The 13972-nt window shown below is 46.7% G+C and overlaps 1 protein-coding gene across 1 annotated transcript; it reads right to left on the reverse strand.

Moving 5' to 3' along the window:
* Positions 1–342: 342 nt before the first annotated feature.
* LOC117808896 (heterogeneous nuclear ribonucleoprotein Q-like) lies at positions 343–13471 on the reverse strand. Its single transcript, XM_034678572.1, has 10 exons — positions 13262–13471; positions 7487–7652; positions 6546–6664; positions 6220–6441; positions 4865–5041; positions 4557–4692; positions 4253–4458; positions 4021–4170; positions 3812–3933; positions 343–1543 (listed from the first exon to the last, which is right to left on the reverse strand). Exons 1-10 carry the CDS (start codon positions 13262–13264, stop codon positions 931–933), a joined length of 1914 nt encoding a protein of 637 aa, XP_034534463.1. The 5' UTR covers positions 13265–13471; the 3' UTR covers positions 343–930.
* Positions 13472–13972: the final 501 nt, after the last annotated feature.

Genomic DNA, 13972 nt, shown 5'->3' on the forward strand with positions numbered 1-13972 from the left:
CCCACTCGCTACAAAAGGGGACAGACTCGCAGGAGGGGGGCGGGGCTTAAACTTGCTGCTGCATCGACAGTGAATTATCGGACACCAAATTGTGAGACGTTAATGTTTTTTTTTTGGACATGAGAGGAACTCATAAGGATGGAGTATGTCACTACACGTACAGAGCACTTGAGATGCCGACTGTAGAAGAAGTAGGTGATTTGGAATTTGATGGCATGCAAGGTGACATTGGAGCATGTGGCCAACATTGGCAAACCTTTAGTCCATTTCTTCCACAAGGAGCCTTTAAATTTGAAGGCAATTTGAAGAGAGAATTTGCCGAAACATGAATTTGCAACACAATTTGAAGTTTTGTACACGTGTGCGTGTATGTTTATTAAAGCAGACAAACAGCAAAGAATACAAGCCAAAATGTAAAGCCAAAAAATAGGACTACGACGGTCCTTTTTTTCTCTTTTCAATAACAAGACACGCATTACTCTGTGACAATACAAATTGTATTTCATTTGTTTTAAATACATGTTTAGGAGACATATGCTTTGTTGCTGTTAGCTACTTAAAACATGGAAACCAGAATCTCTAAAAACATACATAAAGCTAATGCCAAATAGACAGCTCGAGCACATAATTGCATCTAAAATTTCTTTCAAACTTTGTTATGGAAAATCTTTTAAAACGACCATCTTTTAAAAAAACAAAAAGGGATAAAAAGAAGAGCAGTTCGCCAGAGACAGGTGGGAGTGTGACTACGGTTTGAGTCCAAGCGGATTATTAAAATATGTACAAAAAGATATCTTGCCAGATGTCACCCAAATTTGGAGGAAAAAAACGCAGGCAACCGTATGGGATTGAGGGCCAATCAGATCAAGTCTCTAAATAAAAAGACAAAAACAAAAACAATAAAACACGTATTATCAAAGCCCTACTGGTTTACTTCCACTGTTGCCCAAAAGAATCCTGATAAAATTCCTGGTTGTCGGATTTGTAACCGGAATAGTTACCAGAATGATCACCACCTTGGAGCGGTTGCTGAGCAATGGGTTGAGAGCCCCAGTTCTGATTATTGGTCTGGCGACGCTTGGAATCTGGCTGGTTGTACCCATCAGCTTTGCGCTTTCCTCCTACATTTCCACCGCGGCCACCCCGAGCACCACGTACCCCTCCTCGCCCTCGCGGCGGCATGGATCCTCTCACGCCCCGCCCTCCTCCACGGCCTGGTCCCGGTCCGCCACGCTGGGAGAAGTTGGCCCGTCCCCTGGGTGCCCCGGCGCTGCTGCGTCCCCTGGCCGGAGAGCCTCCACCTCTGGGACCCCTGCTGCCGCCCCGCCCTCGTCCCGGGGCCTGGAAGTCGTCGTACCCGTAGTAGGGGTCGTCGTAGCCGCCGCGGTAGTTGTGATAGTCATAGCCGTAGTAGTCATAGTAGTCCTCGTAACCGTAGTAGTCAGGGGGGTAGGAGTAACCGCCCCTGTTGCCACCTCGGCCCCGGCCTCTGGCGGGAGGCGGCATGTGGGAGGGAGGAGGGTAGTAGTAATAATCGTCGTACCTGCAGGGACGAGAGACGGAGAGGAACGCACATAAATACAGAGAGACGGGCGAGAGCGGGAGGACGAGCAAACAATTCATGCAGCAGAATTCAAGTCATGATCATTTTCCAGAACTTTAAACAGGATTACTTTTAATCTGACTTCTCAAAGAGGAAAAAGAGAAGAGCACAGAAACATTAAAGCACATCAGACACACAAAGATCCAGAGAATCCACAGCAGCTGATATCAACGTCACATAAACACCAACAACAAGACAACTATCCATACCAGCGTCCTCTCAGTCTGATGCATGTCAATACGTCATACCATCCCCTTGTACTAGGGATGTAAATCTCGTGTAATAACGTGTGGAGCAGGCTCATAATCTCTGCAGACATACAGTCATAAAAGTGAAGGCTCAGACTTCAACAGGACAACTGAACAGAAACATATTTCAGACTCACAGAGTCCAGATTTTTGTCTACTCGTTCTTAATGAGAATAATAATCATGTGAAAGCGGTCAGGTGTCAGCTGGGAGCGCAACCGGGTCAGAATCAGTCCGGCAGCAGAGAAAAAAAGCGCTCGTGGAGACCTGTCACTCAGCCGCAGCCCCCAGCTGAGCGTCTCCACCTTCAGTCAGCTGATTCACATCCAAACATGCTTTAAACTTTAAAAAAATGTGTTCGTGTCAGTTCTTAACAATCAATTAATCCATACTCTATTAATTGTTGACATCCCTACCTTGTACTCATCCCTTAAAGCCTCTGGGAACCCAAATCAACAAAAAATGTTCTACCTATGATATTTCAGACCATCTGTAAATACTAAAAACTATGTAAAAACATTAGAACTCAACTTAGATCCATTTTCAAATATGTTCAGGTACGTTTTTTAACACGTTTTCACACTGGGTTTTAACCCTCCTATTATCCTTGGGGTCAATTAGACCCCATTCAATGTTGAACGTCTCTAAATTAATGATTAACATAATTTTTTTGGGCTTCATATTTCAGGACTTTTCCTCATTTAATTGGGACAACTGGGAAAAAGTAAAATTAAAATGTTGATATGTTCTAATTTCCTGTAAAAAAAATTACACATCAGTGTTCCTTGGGGTCAATTTGACCCCAGGCTGTTTTAGCTGTATATAACATAAGAAATATAAACATTTTAAATTTGTTTTGGTTGTTCTGGATGATATTGAGGTCACTATAACAAAGGACTCTTCTGCATGTGACTGCAGGAGCTGGGATCGAACCGACAACCTTTACATTGAGATATAATATTTGTAAGAGCCTCCATGTCTCTAAAGACATTCAGTGATGAGTCCTGTGTCATACATGAAAACATATAAACAAGGCAGGGCCGACGAGCGCATGAAAAACTCACATCAGTTTGATGTTCTGTTTTACAAATAAAGTCCTTCTGAATGCTTTAGATTAAGTTTATGTCTGAAATATATTTGATTTAAAGGGTTATTTGGATAATCAAAGTACCTGACACATAAACCTGGGGAACAATCAGTTTCTGGAGGTTTAAATTGCTGGGGTCAAATTAACCCCAAGGATAAAAGATGTTAGGACATTTGAGGTCAACAGGAGGGTTAAGGGGGGCTGGTTTAACCTGATATTTATCACGTAATAAATATCCAACCAATCAGAAATTAAACACTGAGTCACGTGTACACATGTTCAACAAAACTCCTCCGCTCCTGCTCCACTTCTTCTATTTCCCTAACTGCGGTGAGAGGCGAGACAGGATTACTTCCAGTATGTTTTGACAGACTTAAAGTAAACTAACACCATACTTCCACAGGTTGTTGTGTTTATCATCGTGTAGGTATGAGTATCCAACTTCAAGTGTCATCTTTGGGGATAGATCCCCATCCAGAGGGACGGTCTGACTGACACTCCCCTGCCTGTGTATCGTTTGTGTCATTCCTCCTCAATAGAATCTACATAAACTATTTCAGTAAGAGTCTCTGAGTCAGGTTTACTGATGAATTCAACCACGTCTCCTCTCTCTTCCTCTTTGTCTGATCAACTACAGCTCTTATCATCTCCATCCTAACATGCTACACTTCAGAGTCGTCATCGTTCCCTCTGGACAAGCAAACAGAAAACGTAGGCGGGATCAGAAACAGCTGATCTGACCAGCATAGAAGTCACACTGCCGACAATCGCAGACACAGCAACACACGAGTGTGTGGAGCTCATGACCGCATCAGTGATCTCATCCTGATCATCGCACCGTCAGACTTGAAGGACGTGCTGCGGCGTTACTCACATGTGCGTCTTGGCGGCGTGTCTCTGTGCTTTGCGCTCTTTCCTCTTCTGATCCGGCGGCTTGGCGAAAACAATCTCAATGGGCTCTCCCTCCAGGTCCTTCCCGTTCATTTCATCCAACGCCTGAGAGAAGAAGAAGAAGAAAGGAGCATCAGGTAACACTTCTACACGATGTTTGTCCGTCTGAGAGCCGGCGTTTAGTTTAAATACCTTCACTGCACCGTCCCGCTCCTCAAAGTGAATGAAGGCGTAGTCTTTGAGCTTCTTCACCCGCTCAAGTTTCCCAAACTCACTGAACGCCGTCTCCAGGATCTCCTCTGTGACGCTGTTAGCGAGGTTCCTGACGAATAAAACCTTCACCTGCAACACGAAGCGGATCTCCGGTCAGATTCTACACAACGAGTCCAGTCCGGTGTTTTGGTTCTGGAGCGGCGACACTCACCTTGGCCATGACCTCAGGATCGGGGTCCTCGATGGGGTCTGCCCACTCCACCGTCACCACGTTGCCCCACACCTTCACCTTGCCGCTCATTAGCCGGCGGCGAGCCTGTGCGGCTGTTTTGTGGTCTTCGTACTCCAGAAAGCAGAAGCCTCGGTTCTTCTTTTTGTCGTCCGGTTGGTGGTAGAGGATGACGTCGCTGAGGCCCTCTGCGGTGGGGGGGGGGGCGGTGGGTTCAGAGTTTAACATCACAGAAGAGAACGTCATGATCACAACTTCTACAGGACGCCACGTTTAACGGTTTTACCTGTAACTTTAGCGAACTCTTCAACAATCTGCTCCTTTGTTTTACTCTTGGGGATGGAACCAACGAATAGCCGGTTGTTGGCGACGGATATACACACCCCGATGTGCTTACCGGGGCGAATCTCATGATTATTACACTGTGAGGAAAAGACAACAACGTGTGAACATCTACGGACACCAAGAGATAAACACTCGGGGAAATCTGCACCAACAGGTTGAACAAAACCTCCGTCCTGACTCATCTCTCTTCCCGGTTCATCTTCAAACAAAGCCTGTATTTAAACATCAGAGAAGTCTGGATGGACAAACCAGTTTCACCGCCTCCTGAGCCGCCTCTTTCGTGCAGAACGTGACGAAGGCGTAGCCCCGGTTCAGGCCGCTCAGCGGATCCATCATTAACCGCAGGTCCCAGATAGGTCCAGCCTTCTCAAAGAGAGGAACCAGCTCGTCTTCGAACAGGTCGCGGGGGATCTTCCCGACAAAGATCTGAAAGAGGAAGACGTTTTATTCTCATTAGTTTTTATAATCTCTTTGAAAAACACATTTTTATGGATGTGTTTTTCACCTGAGCGTGTTTTAATCCAGATACTTTTATTGTTTCTGATCTTTTATTTGTTGAAATCTTTTATATTTTATTGTTTTTAGTCTTCCAACATCGTTTTATCTTAACCTTTTTTATCTTTCTGTCATTTCTTCTTGCCGTCACCTCCCTGCAGATTGTTTTTTATTCTTTTTCATCATCTTCCTCACCTTTCTCTTTTAGTTTCTTCCTGTTTGTAAAGAGAATAATGAAGGTGGTGCACACAGATCCTGTGGATTTTTGGAGTTAAGACACAACCGAGGGAAATCTGTTTACTATTTAACGTGTTTGCAGTGTAAACATCTCTGCGTTTAAAGCTCTGTTTATTCCAGTTTGGTGATATATCACACACGTTTAGTAAGTTGTTTTTTTGGCCTTTTTGCATTTATTTGATGAGACACCTGAAGAGAGACAGGAAATGTGGGGAGTAGAGAGCGGGGGAAGACATGCAGGAAATGGTTGACCAGCCGGGAATCAAACCGGCGACCCCTGCGACGAGGACTGTAGCCTCTGTATGTGGGGCGCTTAGACCGCTAGGCCACCAGCGCCCCACGTTTAGTAAGTTTTGATCAACTCCTAATCGTCAAAGATGCATTTCAGAGTGCCGTGAACCCCACTGTCTGTCCAGTGCAGATGCATTCAGGGACTGTCGTAAAAGTGCAATGCAGCCCTTGCATTTTGTGTTCATGTCATTTTTATTTGAATCGGGACAGGCTGAGTTATTTCATTTAGAAATATAAAACAAGGAGAAGTGTTCAAAGAGGGAAATACTGACGATTTTAACACTTGGTACAACCCTGAAACTGATATCTGATCGACTACATGAAATCAAAGACTCAAATGTGACTGAAAGAACACATTTTCCTCTACAGACTGAGTCTAAATCTAAAGGAGCTGACAGAATGAACGCTGGTCCTGATTGGGATTATCTTCCTTAAAAGGAAGCTCTGATTATGGAATATAAAGACGTCTCTAACTTCATATTTCCATCCACGTTTAAGACAAAAAGAAAGTCCTTAAAAGGAACAGCACGGTTCTGTTTTCATTCCTGAGCATCAGTCAAAACAAAAGACACCACTCGTACCTCGGTTCCCACTGTGGGTTGAACTCCTGTGTACACTTCCTCAGGAGGGGGCCCTCCATACTTCCGCTGCCCCGTTGTAACGTCGAGTGTGTAGTTGGTTCTGTCCAGGAGCTCTTTGATTTTGGCCTCGTCTGGTCCTTTGGTGGGGTCTGACACCTTCGTCCCTTGTTTCTCCCTCTGCCTGTACGTCTTCATAACCCCGCACAGAAAGGCACTTTTGTTCTGCGAGGGGAGGGAGGGAGGGAGGGGAACAGGGTCAGAAATGCAGAGGATGAACCCTCACACATACACCTCTTTGTGTCTTTGTTTGGGGCGATTACACTTACTTGCACGTGTGACAGATCGCTCTCTTTGAACTGGAGCAGCACCTGCAGAGCTCCATCCTCGCTGAACTCTTTCAAAGCGTCGATGGCTCGTTCGTCGAGGTCGCTGTGTGCTACAAGGCCTGACGAACACAGAGGAGAAGAGAGGGTTGGTCATGTGAGCTGAGGATGTGTGTGTGTGTGACTCATGAGGCTTAATGAGGATTGATCTGCAGCAGAGGGACCAAAGAGAACGGTTATTATTATTATTATATTTGCACATTTTAAAGCTCAGTTATCATCCGTGCTCTCGCTCCTCCACCTGCTGCAGGCGGACAGCTGCTCCATTGTTGCCGTGTGTGCAGCTGGTCTTCAGTCTACCTTCCTTGATCTCTCTTCACAGCGAGCCCACACCCACTCCTCCACTCCTCCACTCATTCAGACCAGACTCTTTACTTAAAAACCAAACACTGACCCACAAAGCAGGAGCTGTGGTGAGGGATTTCACTGACGCCTGCAGGGGGAGTCTCTAATCTGTGTTTACTCCACAACACAGCATCACTGCTTTGCTTCTGCATCCTCTGTGAGCGCCTCGCGCTGCTTCAGAGATTAGTCTCACAGTTAATAACCCGGCAATCTTTCCCCGATCACTAAGAGAAGACGCTACAGAGGAAGTGGCGATGAATACATCCTGATGAAGTTTGTTTTTGGAGTTAATATCAAAGTGAAAGTCCGGGGGTTTCTCATTTCTCTTCCTTAAAAGGAGAACAACAAACGCCACGGTTAACCCGTTCAGATACTCAAATATCAGATCAGCTGATTCCCCAAAACAGCTCTGCAACTTCACAGGAGGATGGGAACAACGAATAAAGTGTGTTTGCAATCAGAAAGAGACAGACAACAAGCACAGAGGTGTGTCTTAAGACGTGTTTCGTTAGATCATCTCGTCCCTCAGATTCACCCACCTGCTACGTAAAGTTCGTCTAGTTTCTCAGCAACTTTTTCAAGTAATCCGGCTTCCAGGAGCGCCGGGTAATGTTCAGAGCGGGTCACGGCCGCGGTCGTGTCCATCGGTTCCTCCGTCTCCGTCCCGTTCCCGTTCACATGATCTGTGGCCATGTCTCCAGACATCTGTGGAAGAGAAGCAAACATATGAATGAACATGTGTTTTTAAAGGATTAAACTATCCTTCCTGACGACTAGGGATGTAAGGATATATAGCAAGATGGTAAAAAAATGAATACAAATAAAGGCGGATTAAAATCAATTCAACATAACTTGTATCTGGATATTATTTTTAAACAGTAGAAGGCGCTATCTGCATTAAGTCTCTTGCACTGCTCTGTCGTCACTCGCTGAGTGGAGGTGTTTGAAGTTTAAAGCATGTTTCAGAATCAGCTGACTGAAGGTGGAGACGCTCAGCTGGCGGCTGAGTGACAGGTCTCCACGAGCGCTTTTTACCCCCACCACCGGACTGATTCTGACCCGGTTGCGCTCCCGGCTGACACCTGACCGCGTTTAAATGCTTATTTTTCTCATTAAGAACGAGAAAACTGGACCCTGAGTCCAAAATCTGATCCTGTTCAGTTGTCCTGTTGCAGTAAATCCACATGTTGTAGTCTGAGTCTTCACTCCATGACCATGCGTCCACAGAGATTATTTATAAGCCTGCTCCTCACGTTGATATTCAGCGTGTTTAACATTTTGAACATCTCAATACGATCCGTAGCTGTTTAATACCATCAGTAATTTACACTGTGTCAGGAAGGAACATTTGATTCAGGGGGGAAAACGCGTTTGGCATTATTTTTGACACGGCAAACGTTCACTTTTTTTTTTATAACATATTTTAATATATTTTAATTCGGTTTTTCTGCTGAATAAATCAATCAGAAAGTGCATGTTACCCAGTTTTATATTTTAACAGACAAACAAGAACACATCATACAATGACAGTAAATAGAGTCCAATCCAATGTGTTTTTAAATGTTATCTTAAAAATAAGAAACAGGAAGGACTCATGAATTAGAAAGATAGTTCACAGTTTTTTTAATGATTAATTGATAATTGATCGTTAACATTTCATAAGATTGATCAAGGAGAATACTTGAAATGTACATCCCCAATTTAAAGAGATTGACCTTATTTGTTTTCATATTTAATACTTTCATTTTGGAATCATTCACTTTCCATTTCTCTATAATTTTTCTGGAATTTTCCAGCAAGGTATTTTTGTACGGTGATTTCAGTGTGCAGTGGTTTTATGTGAGTTACAACACCTTAAAAATGAAAAAGGATGACTTTTTTTTTTTACAAAGAAATACAAGAGACAAAATATATATCCCAACTGTCCATATATGAGAAATGAAATAAAATAGTTATTTCAATTTTGAGTTCAATCAAGTTTTCTGGAGAATCGTGAGTGAATCCCATCGTGAGCCACAAATCAGGATTCAAGTTGAATCGTGGGTTCAGTGTCTCCTTACATCCTCACTGCCGACACATGAGAGTAAAACATGACCGCCTGAGAAGTTGTCTGACTTGTACCTGGGTGACAGGTGAGTCTCTGCAGCTCTCTATCACATCAACTGAACCCTTTGTTCTGCATGAATCCAACTGTTGCCGAGCTCAGTAACATGACAAACCTGCAACAAGGTAACAAGCCGGGGCGGGTCCAGACTGTAATGAATGGGGTGCCCCAAATACGGCACAGACTTACACATGAGTGGCATGAAGTGCCAAACTCCACCTGACACCAATTGCACTGTCACTTTTATTGTTTCTATTTTCTTACCACTTTTAGCCCCAAATTTATGACTTGAGCCCAGATTGTCTTTTTTATTCGTGTGATTCTATCGTTTTTATTGGTCGACTGTTTTCTGATATGCTTTTTAAAATGGAACCTTGAGCACTTTTATCATTTTATCATGTCTATTCATTTTAATATTTTTAGTGTTAGATTAGTTTTAGGATATTTTTTGTATGTTTTGCACATTAAGTAGATTGTTCTGTCTGAAGTCTATCTTGTAATTTTGTATTGACCTAACATCTCACTGGCTGCAAAACAAGTTTACCTACGGGTACAAATAAAGTCACCTGAACCTGAACTTTGTCAGTTTCTATTGTTTTCATAGGCGATGCTGACTTTCAGGCAGTGCATGAACGCACATAGAGATTTCAATGTAAAAATGATTAAAAGGAATTCTGTTCAGACTAAAATTGTGAGCATGGCACACTGTCAAGTTTGGAGGTTAACTTGGGAATCTGCCACCACCCAAGGGGCACAGGCGGTACATACTTTCAGATCTTGCTTTGACATCATGTGGTGGCTTATATCAGCAACGGCTCTCGTAGGCGGCGGCTCTCGTAGGCAACGGCTCTCGTAGGCGGCGGCTCGCGTAAGCAACGGCTCTCGTAGGCGGCAACTCGCGTAGGCAACGGCTCTCGTAGGCGGCGGCTCTCGTAGGCAACGGCTCACGTAGGCGGCGGCTGGCGTAGGCAACGGCTCACGTAGGCGGCGGCTCACGTAGGCGGTGGCTCGCGTAGGCGGTGGCTCGCGTAGGTGGCGGCTCTCGTAGGCAACGGCTCACGTAGGCGGCGGCTCTCGTAGGCGCCGGCTCGCACAGGCTCGCGTAGGGAACGGCTCGCGTAGGCTGCAGCTCGCGTAGGCAACGGCTCTCGTAGGCGCCGGCTCGCACAGGCTCGCGTAGGCAACGGCTCGCGTAGGGAACGGCTCGCGTAGGCTGCAGCTCGCGTAGGCAACGGCCGGCGTAGGCTCATGTAGTCTCGCGTAGGCGGTGGCTGGCGTAGGCGGCGGCTGGCATAGGCGGCGGCTGGCGTAGGCAACAGCTCGCGTAGGCAACGGCTCACGTAGGCAACGGCTGGCGTAGGCAACGACTGGCGTAGGCGGCGGCTGGCGTAGGCAACGGCTGGCGTAGGCGGCGGCTCGCGTAGGCTCGCATAAGCAACGGCTCGCATAAGCAACGGCTCGCATAGGCGGCGGCTCGCGTAGGCGGCAGCTCACGTAGGCGGCAGCTCACGTAGGCAACGCCTCGCGTCGGCGGTGGCTCGCGTAGGCAACGGTTCGCGTAGGTGGCGGCTCGCGTAGGCGGCAGCTCGCGTAGGCTCGTGTAGGCACCGGCTGGCGTAGGCGGCGGCTCACGTAGGCAACAGCTGGCGTAGGCGGCGGCTCGCGTAGGCAACAGCTGGTGTAGGCGGCGGCACACGTAGGCAACAGCTGGCGTGGGCGGCGGCACACGTAGGCAACAGCTGGCGTAGGCTCGCGTAGGCAACAGCTGGCGTAGGCGGCGGCACACGTAGGCAACGGCTGGCGTAGGCGGCGGCTCGCGTAGGCAACAGCTGGCGTAGGCGGCGGCACGCGTAGGCAACGGCTGGCGTAGGCGGCGGCTCGCGTAGGCAACAGCTGGCGTAGGCGGCGGCTCGCGTAGGCAACAGCTGGTGTAGGCGGCGGCACACGTAGGCAACAGCTGGCGTGGGCGGCGGCACACGTAGGCAACAGCTGGCGTGGGCGGCGGCTCGCGTAGGCAACAGCTGGCGTAGGCGGCGGCACACGTAGGCAACAGCTGGCGTAGGCTCGCGTAGGCAACAGCTGGCGTAGGCGGCGGCACACGTAGGCAACGGCTGGCGTAGGCGGCGGCTCGCGTAGGCAACAGCTGGCGTAGGCGGCGGCACGCGTAGGCAACGGCTGGCGTAGGCGGCGGCTCGCGTAGGCAACAGCTGGCGTAGGCGGCGGCTCGCGTAGGCAACAGCTGGTGTAGGCGGCGACACACGTAGGCAACAGCTGGCGTGGGCGGCGGCACACGTAGGCAACAGCTGGCGTGGGCGGCGGCTCGCGTAGGCAACAGCTGGCGTAGGCGGCGGCACACGTAGGCAACAGCTGGCGTAGGCTCGCGTAGGCAACAGCTGGCGTAGGCGGCGGCACACGTAGGCAACGGCTGGCGTAGGCGGCGGCTCGCGTAGGCAACAGCTGGCGTAGGCGGCGGCACGCGTAGGCAACGGCTGGCGTAGGCGGCGGCTCGCGTAGGCAACAGCTGGCGTAGGCGCCGGCTCGCGTAGGCAACAGCTGGCGTAGGCGGCGGCACACGTAGGCAACGGCTGGCGTAGGTGGCGGCTCGCGTAGGCAACAGCTGGCGTAGGCGCCGGCTCGCGTAGGCAACGGCTCGCAGGTGTGCGAGGGCCCGCTCATCGCCGCTTGCGGCTTTAATTTTGATTTTGTTTCCTTTAATGAGTAAATTTGTGTATGTATATTTATCCTTGCGGTGTCCTTGAGTGCTGAGAAAGGCCCCTTTAAATAAAATGTAATATTATTATGAATTAAAAACAAGAAGGTATTAGAAATGAGTCCCTTTACAGCATTAAAACTAGTAAAAACAAAATAAATGTGCAGTTAAAATGAATCTAAACTGAAAACATTCATGCGCAAAATTTTTATTTTTGTGTTTACAAAAAATCTAAACATTTGTGTTTAAAATTGATAAATATATCTTTCACACCTATGAACTACCTACCACTGCACTATTATCACATTATTTTAGTCTGTACATATTAGTCATGCCTTTTTGTTCTTTCTATTTAAAGCTGATGTTATTATTATTATATTTTTACTATATTTGTATTTGTATGCCTTATTATCCCTTGCCTTGTACAAAGAGAGCACAGTTTACCAAAGTCAAATTGCTTGTGTGGTCAAGCATACCTGGCCAATAAAGCTGATTCTGAATTCTCTCATTATAATCATAATATTGTCCACTATACTCACTCAGCACTGAGCCTTTGTGACATTAATTTTCACTGTAAACTTTAAAACAAGCTTATAAAGCTGCCAGAAGCCCAAAAGATGTGTTTATTACACAGTTATATACACTTTAACAGAGCTGTAATAACATGGCTGTATATTCAGACTGACATGAAGGTGTTAAAGTAACCTGTGCGAGTGAAATAAGACAGGTTTAGTATAACACAGCTGAAACAGAGAGAGCTTTATATGTGTGTTATTACATATAATACAGATGTTGCCACCCTCTGTTTGTCGCGCATTGCTCCTTTAATCCAGGCTGTCACACAAAGCTATGGGGGGGTTGAGTCTCTCTGGAGGGTCTGGATCTGATATCTCTCTCCTAATGATCACAGTTTCCAGGTGAACCCTCAGGACGGATGAGTGAGAGTCAAAGAAGCAGCGTGTAAACACATAAATGTGACATTTGGCGCCACGGATCCTGAACCATCCTGACCTGCTGCCAACCTGAAACATGATCTGCTGCTTCCACTGCATGAAACTGAAACAACCCCTGACATGAAACAGTCACTGAATGAGACGGATAGAGCTTGCTGTGTGTTTTAATTGAAGATATAAACACATTAAAGGTTTAATCTCCTGTGAAAGCAGAGTTTAACCCCTCACCACGCCTCTGTTAGCCTGGCTCAGTAGCTCTGCTGGTTGGTGCAGACAGCAGGCCTCTGAGGGCACCGAGCACAGGGAACAACAAACAAACACCTTCTTTATTCTTCATTTGTTCTCCTCTAAGTGAGCTGCACTTTATCCTGCAGACAGCATCTCTGTTAACAGTCCTCCTTTATGTCAGGCCAGGTTTCTAAAATGCCGGCTCGCCGTGTCTGAGAGCTGCTAACCTGCCGCCGGGTTGCTCAGCTCAGAGTCTCTGTTAGTTCAGTGGAAACAGTCCTTCCTCCTCAGTTTACTGAATAACTCGATGTGTACTCACCATGCGAGTCTACAGTGTGGAGCACGATGCTGATCCGCCGTGTTGAAGGGGCTTAAAGTAAAGGAAAATAATCACGCCGGTGTTTTTCAGGCTGGTTTCTTTCCTCCCGGTGAAACAAAATGGCGGCTCTGTAACGTCGCGAGCTCTGCTTCTGGGCTGCGGGTCCGGGGTTTCCCCCGCAGCTCCTCACGGGCTGCTCGGTTACTCCGGTTACTCCTCATATCCGGGGTTGTGGCCCGAAGCGTCGCGCGACAGAGAATAATATTAAAGTGTTGTGAAAAATCAACAGAAGAGGCTTTAAATACCCCTCAGAATATCTCTTTATCACCCCACTACACACTCAATGAGAATCTCCAGAGAACGGGACTACGGAAGAGGATTAGGGACACTGAAAAAAAATAATAATAATAATAATTTAAGGTCAAACATTTAAAAAAAAAATATTATTCTGAGATTAATCTTAGAATTCTGACTTTTTTTTATCAGAATTCTGACTTTAATCTCAGTATTCTGACTTTATTTTCAGAATTCTGACTTTAATCTCAGAATTATAATTTAAAAAAAAAATTTTGACCTTAATTTTATATTTTTTTCAGTAGCCCTAATCCTCTTCCGTACAGGACACATTTAAATGCTACAAAATGTAGTTTTCCCAGATTCCAGGGGGGGGTGTAATCAATCAATGTCCCTGACAATTAATTCCCCAGGCCT

This window comes from Notolabrus celidotus, unplaced genomic scaffold, assembly GCF_009762535.1.
Source record: "Notolabrus celidotus isolate fNotCel1 unplaced genomic scaffold, fNotCel1.pri scaffold_175_arrow_ctg1, whole genome shotgun sequence".
NCBI lineage: Eukaryota > Metazoa > Chordata > Actinopteri > Labriformes > Labridae > Notolabrus > Notolabrus celidotus.

What these genes read in the sequence shown, in the direction of transcription:
- LOC117808896 (XM_034678572.1), bottom strand. An exon ending in ATCCTGAGGTCATGGCCAAG is followed by an intron (nt 4,171 to 4,252) that starts GTGAGTGTCGCC and finishes TTCGTGTTGCAG; the next exon opens with GTGAAGGTTTTATTCGTCAG. An exon ending in AGCGGGACGGTGCAGTGAAG is followed by an intron (nt 3,934 to 4,020) that starts GTATTTAAACTA and finishes TTCTTCTCTCAG; the next exon opens with GCGTTGGATGAAATGAACGG.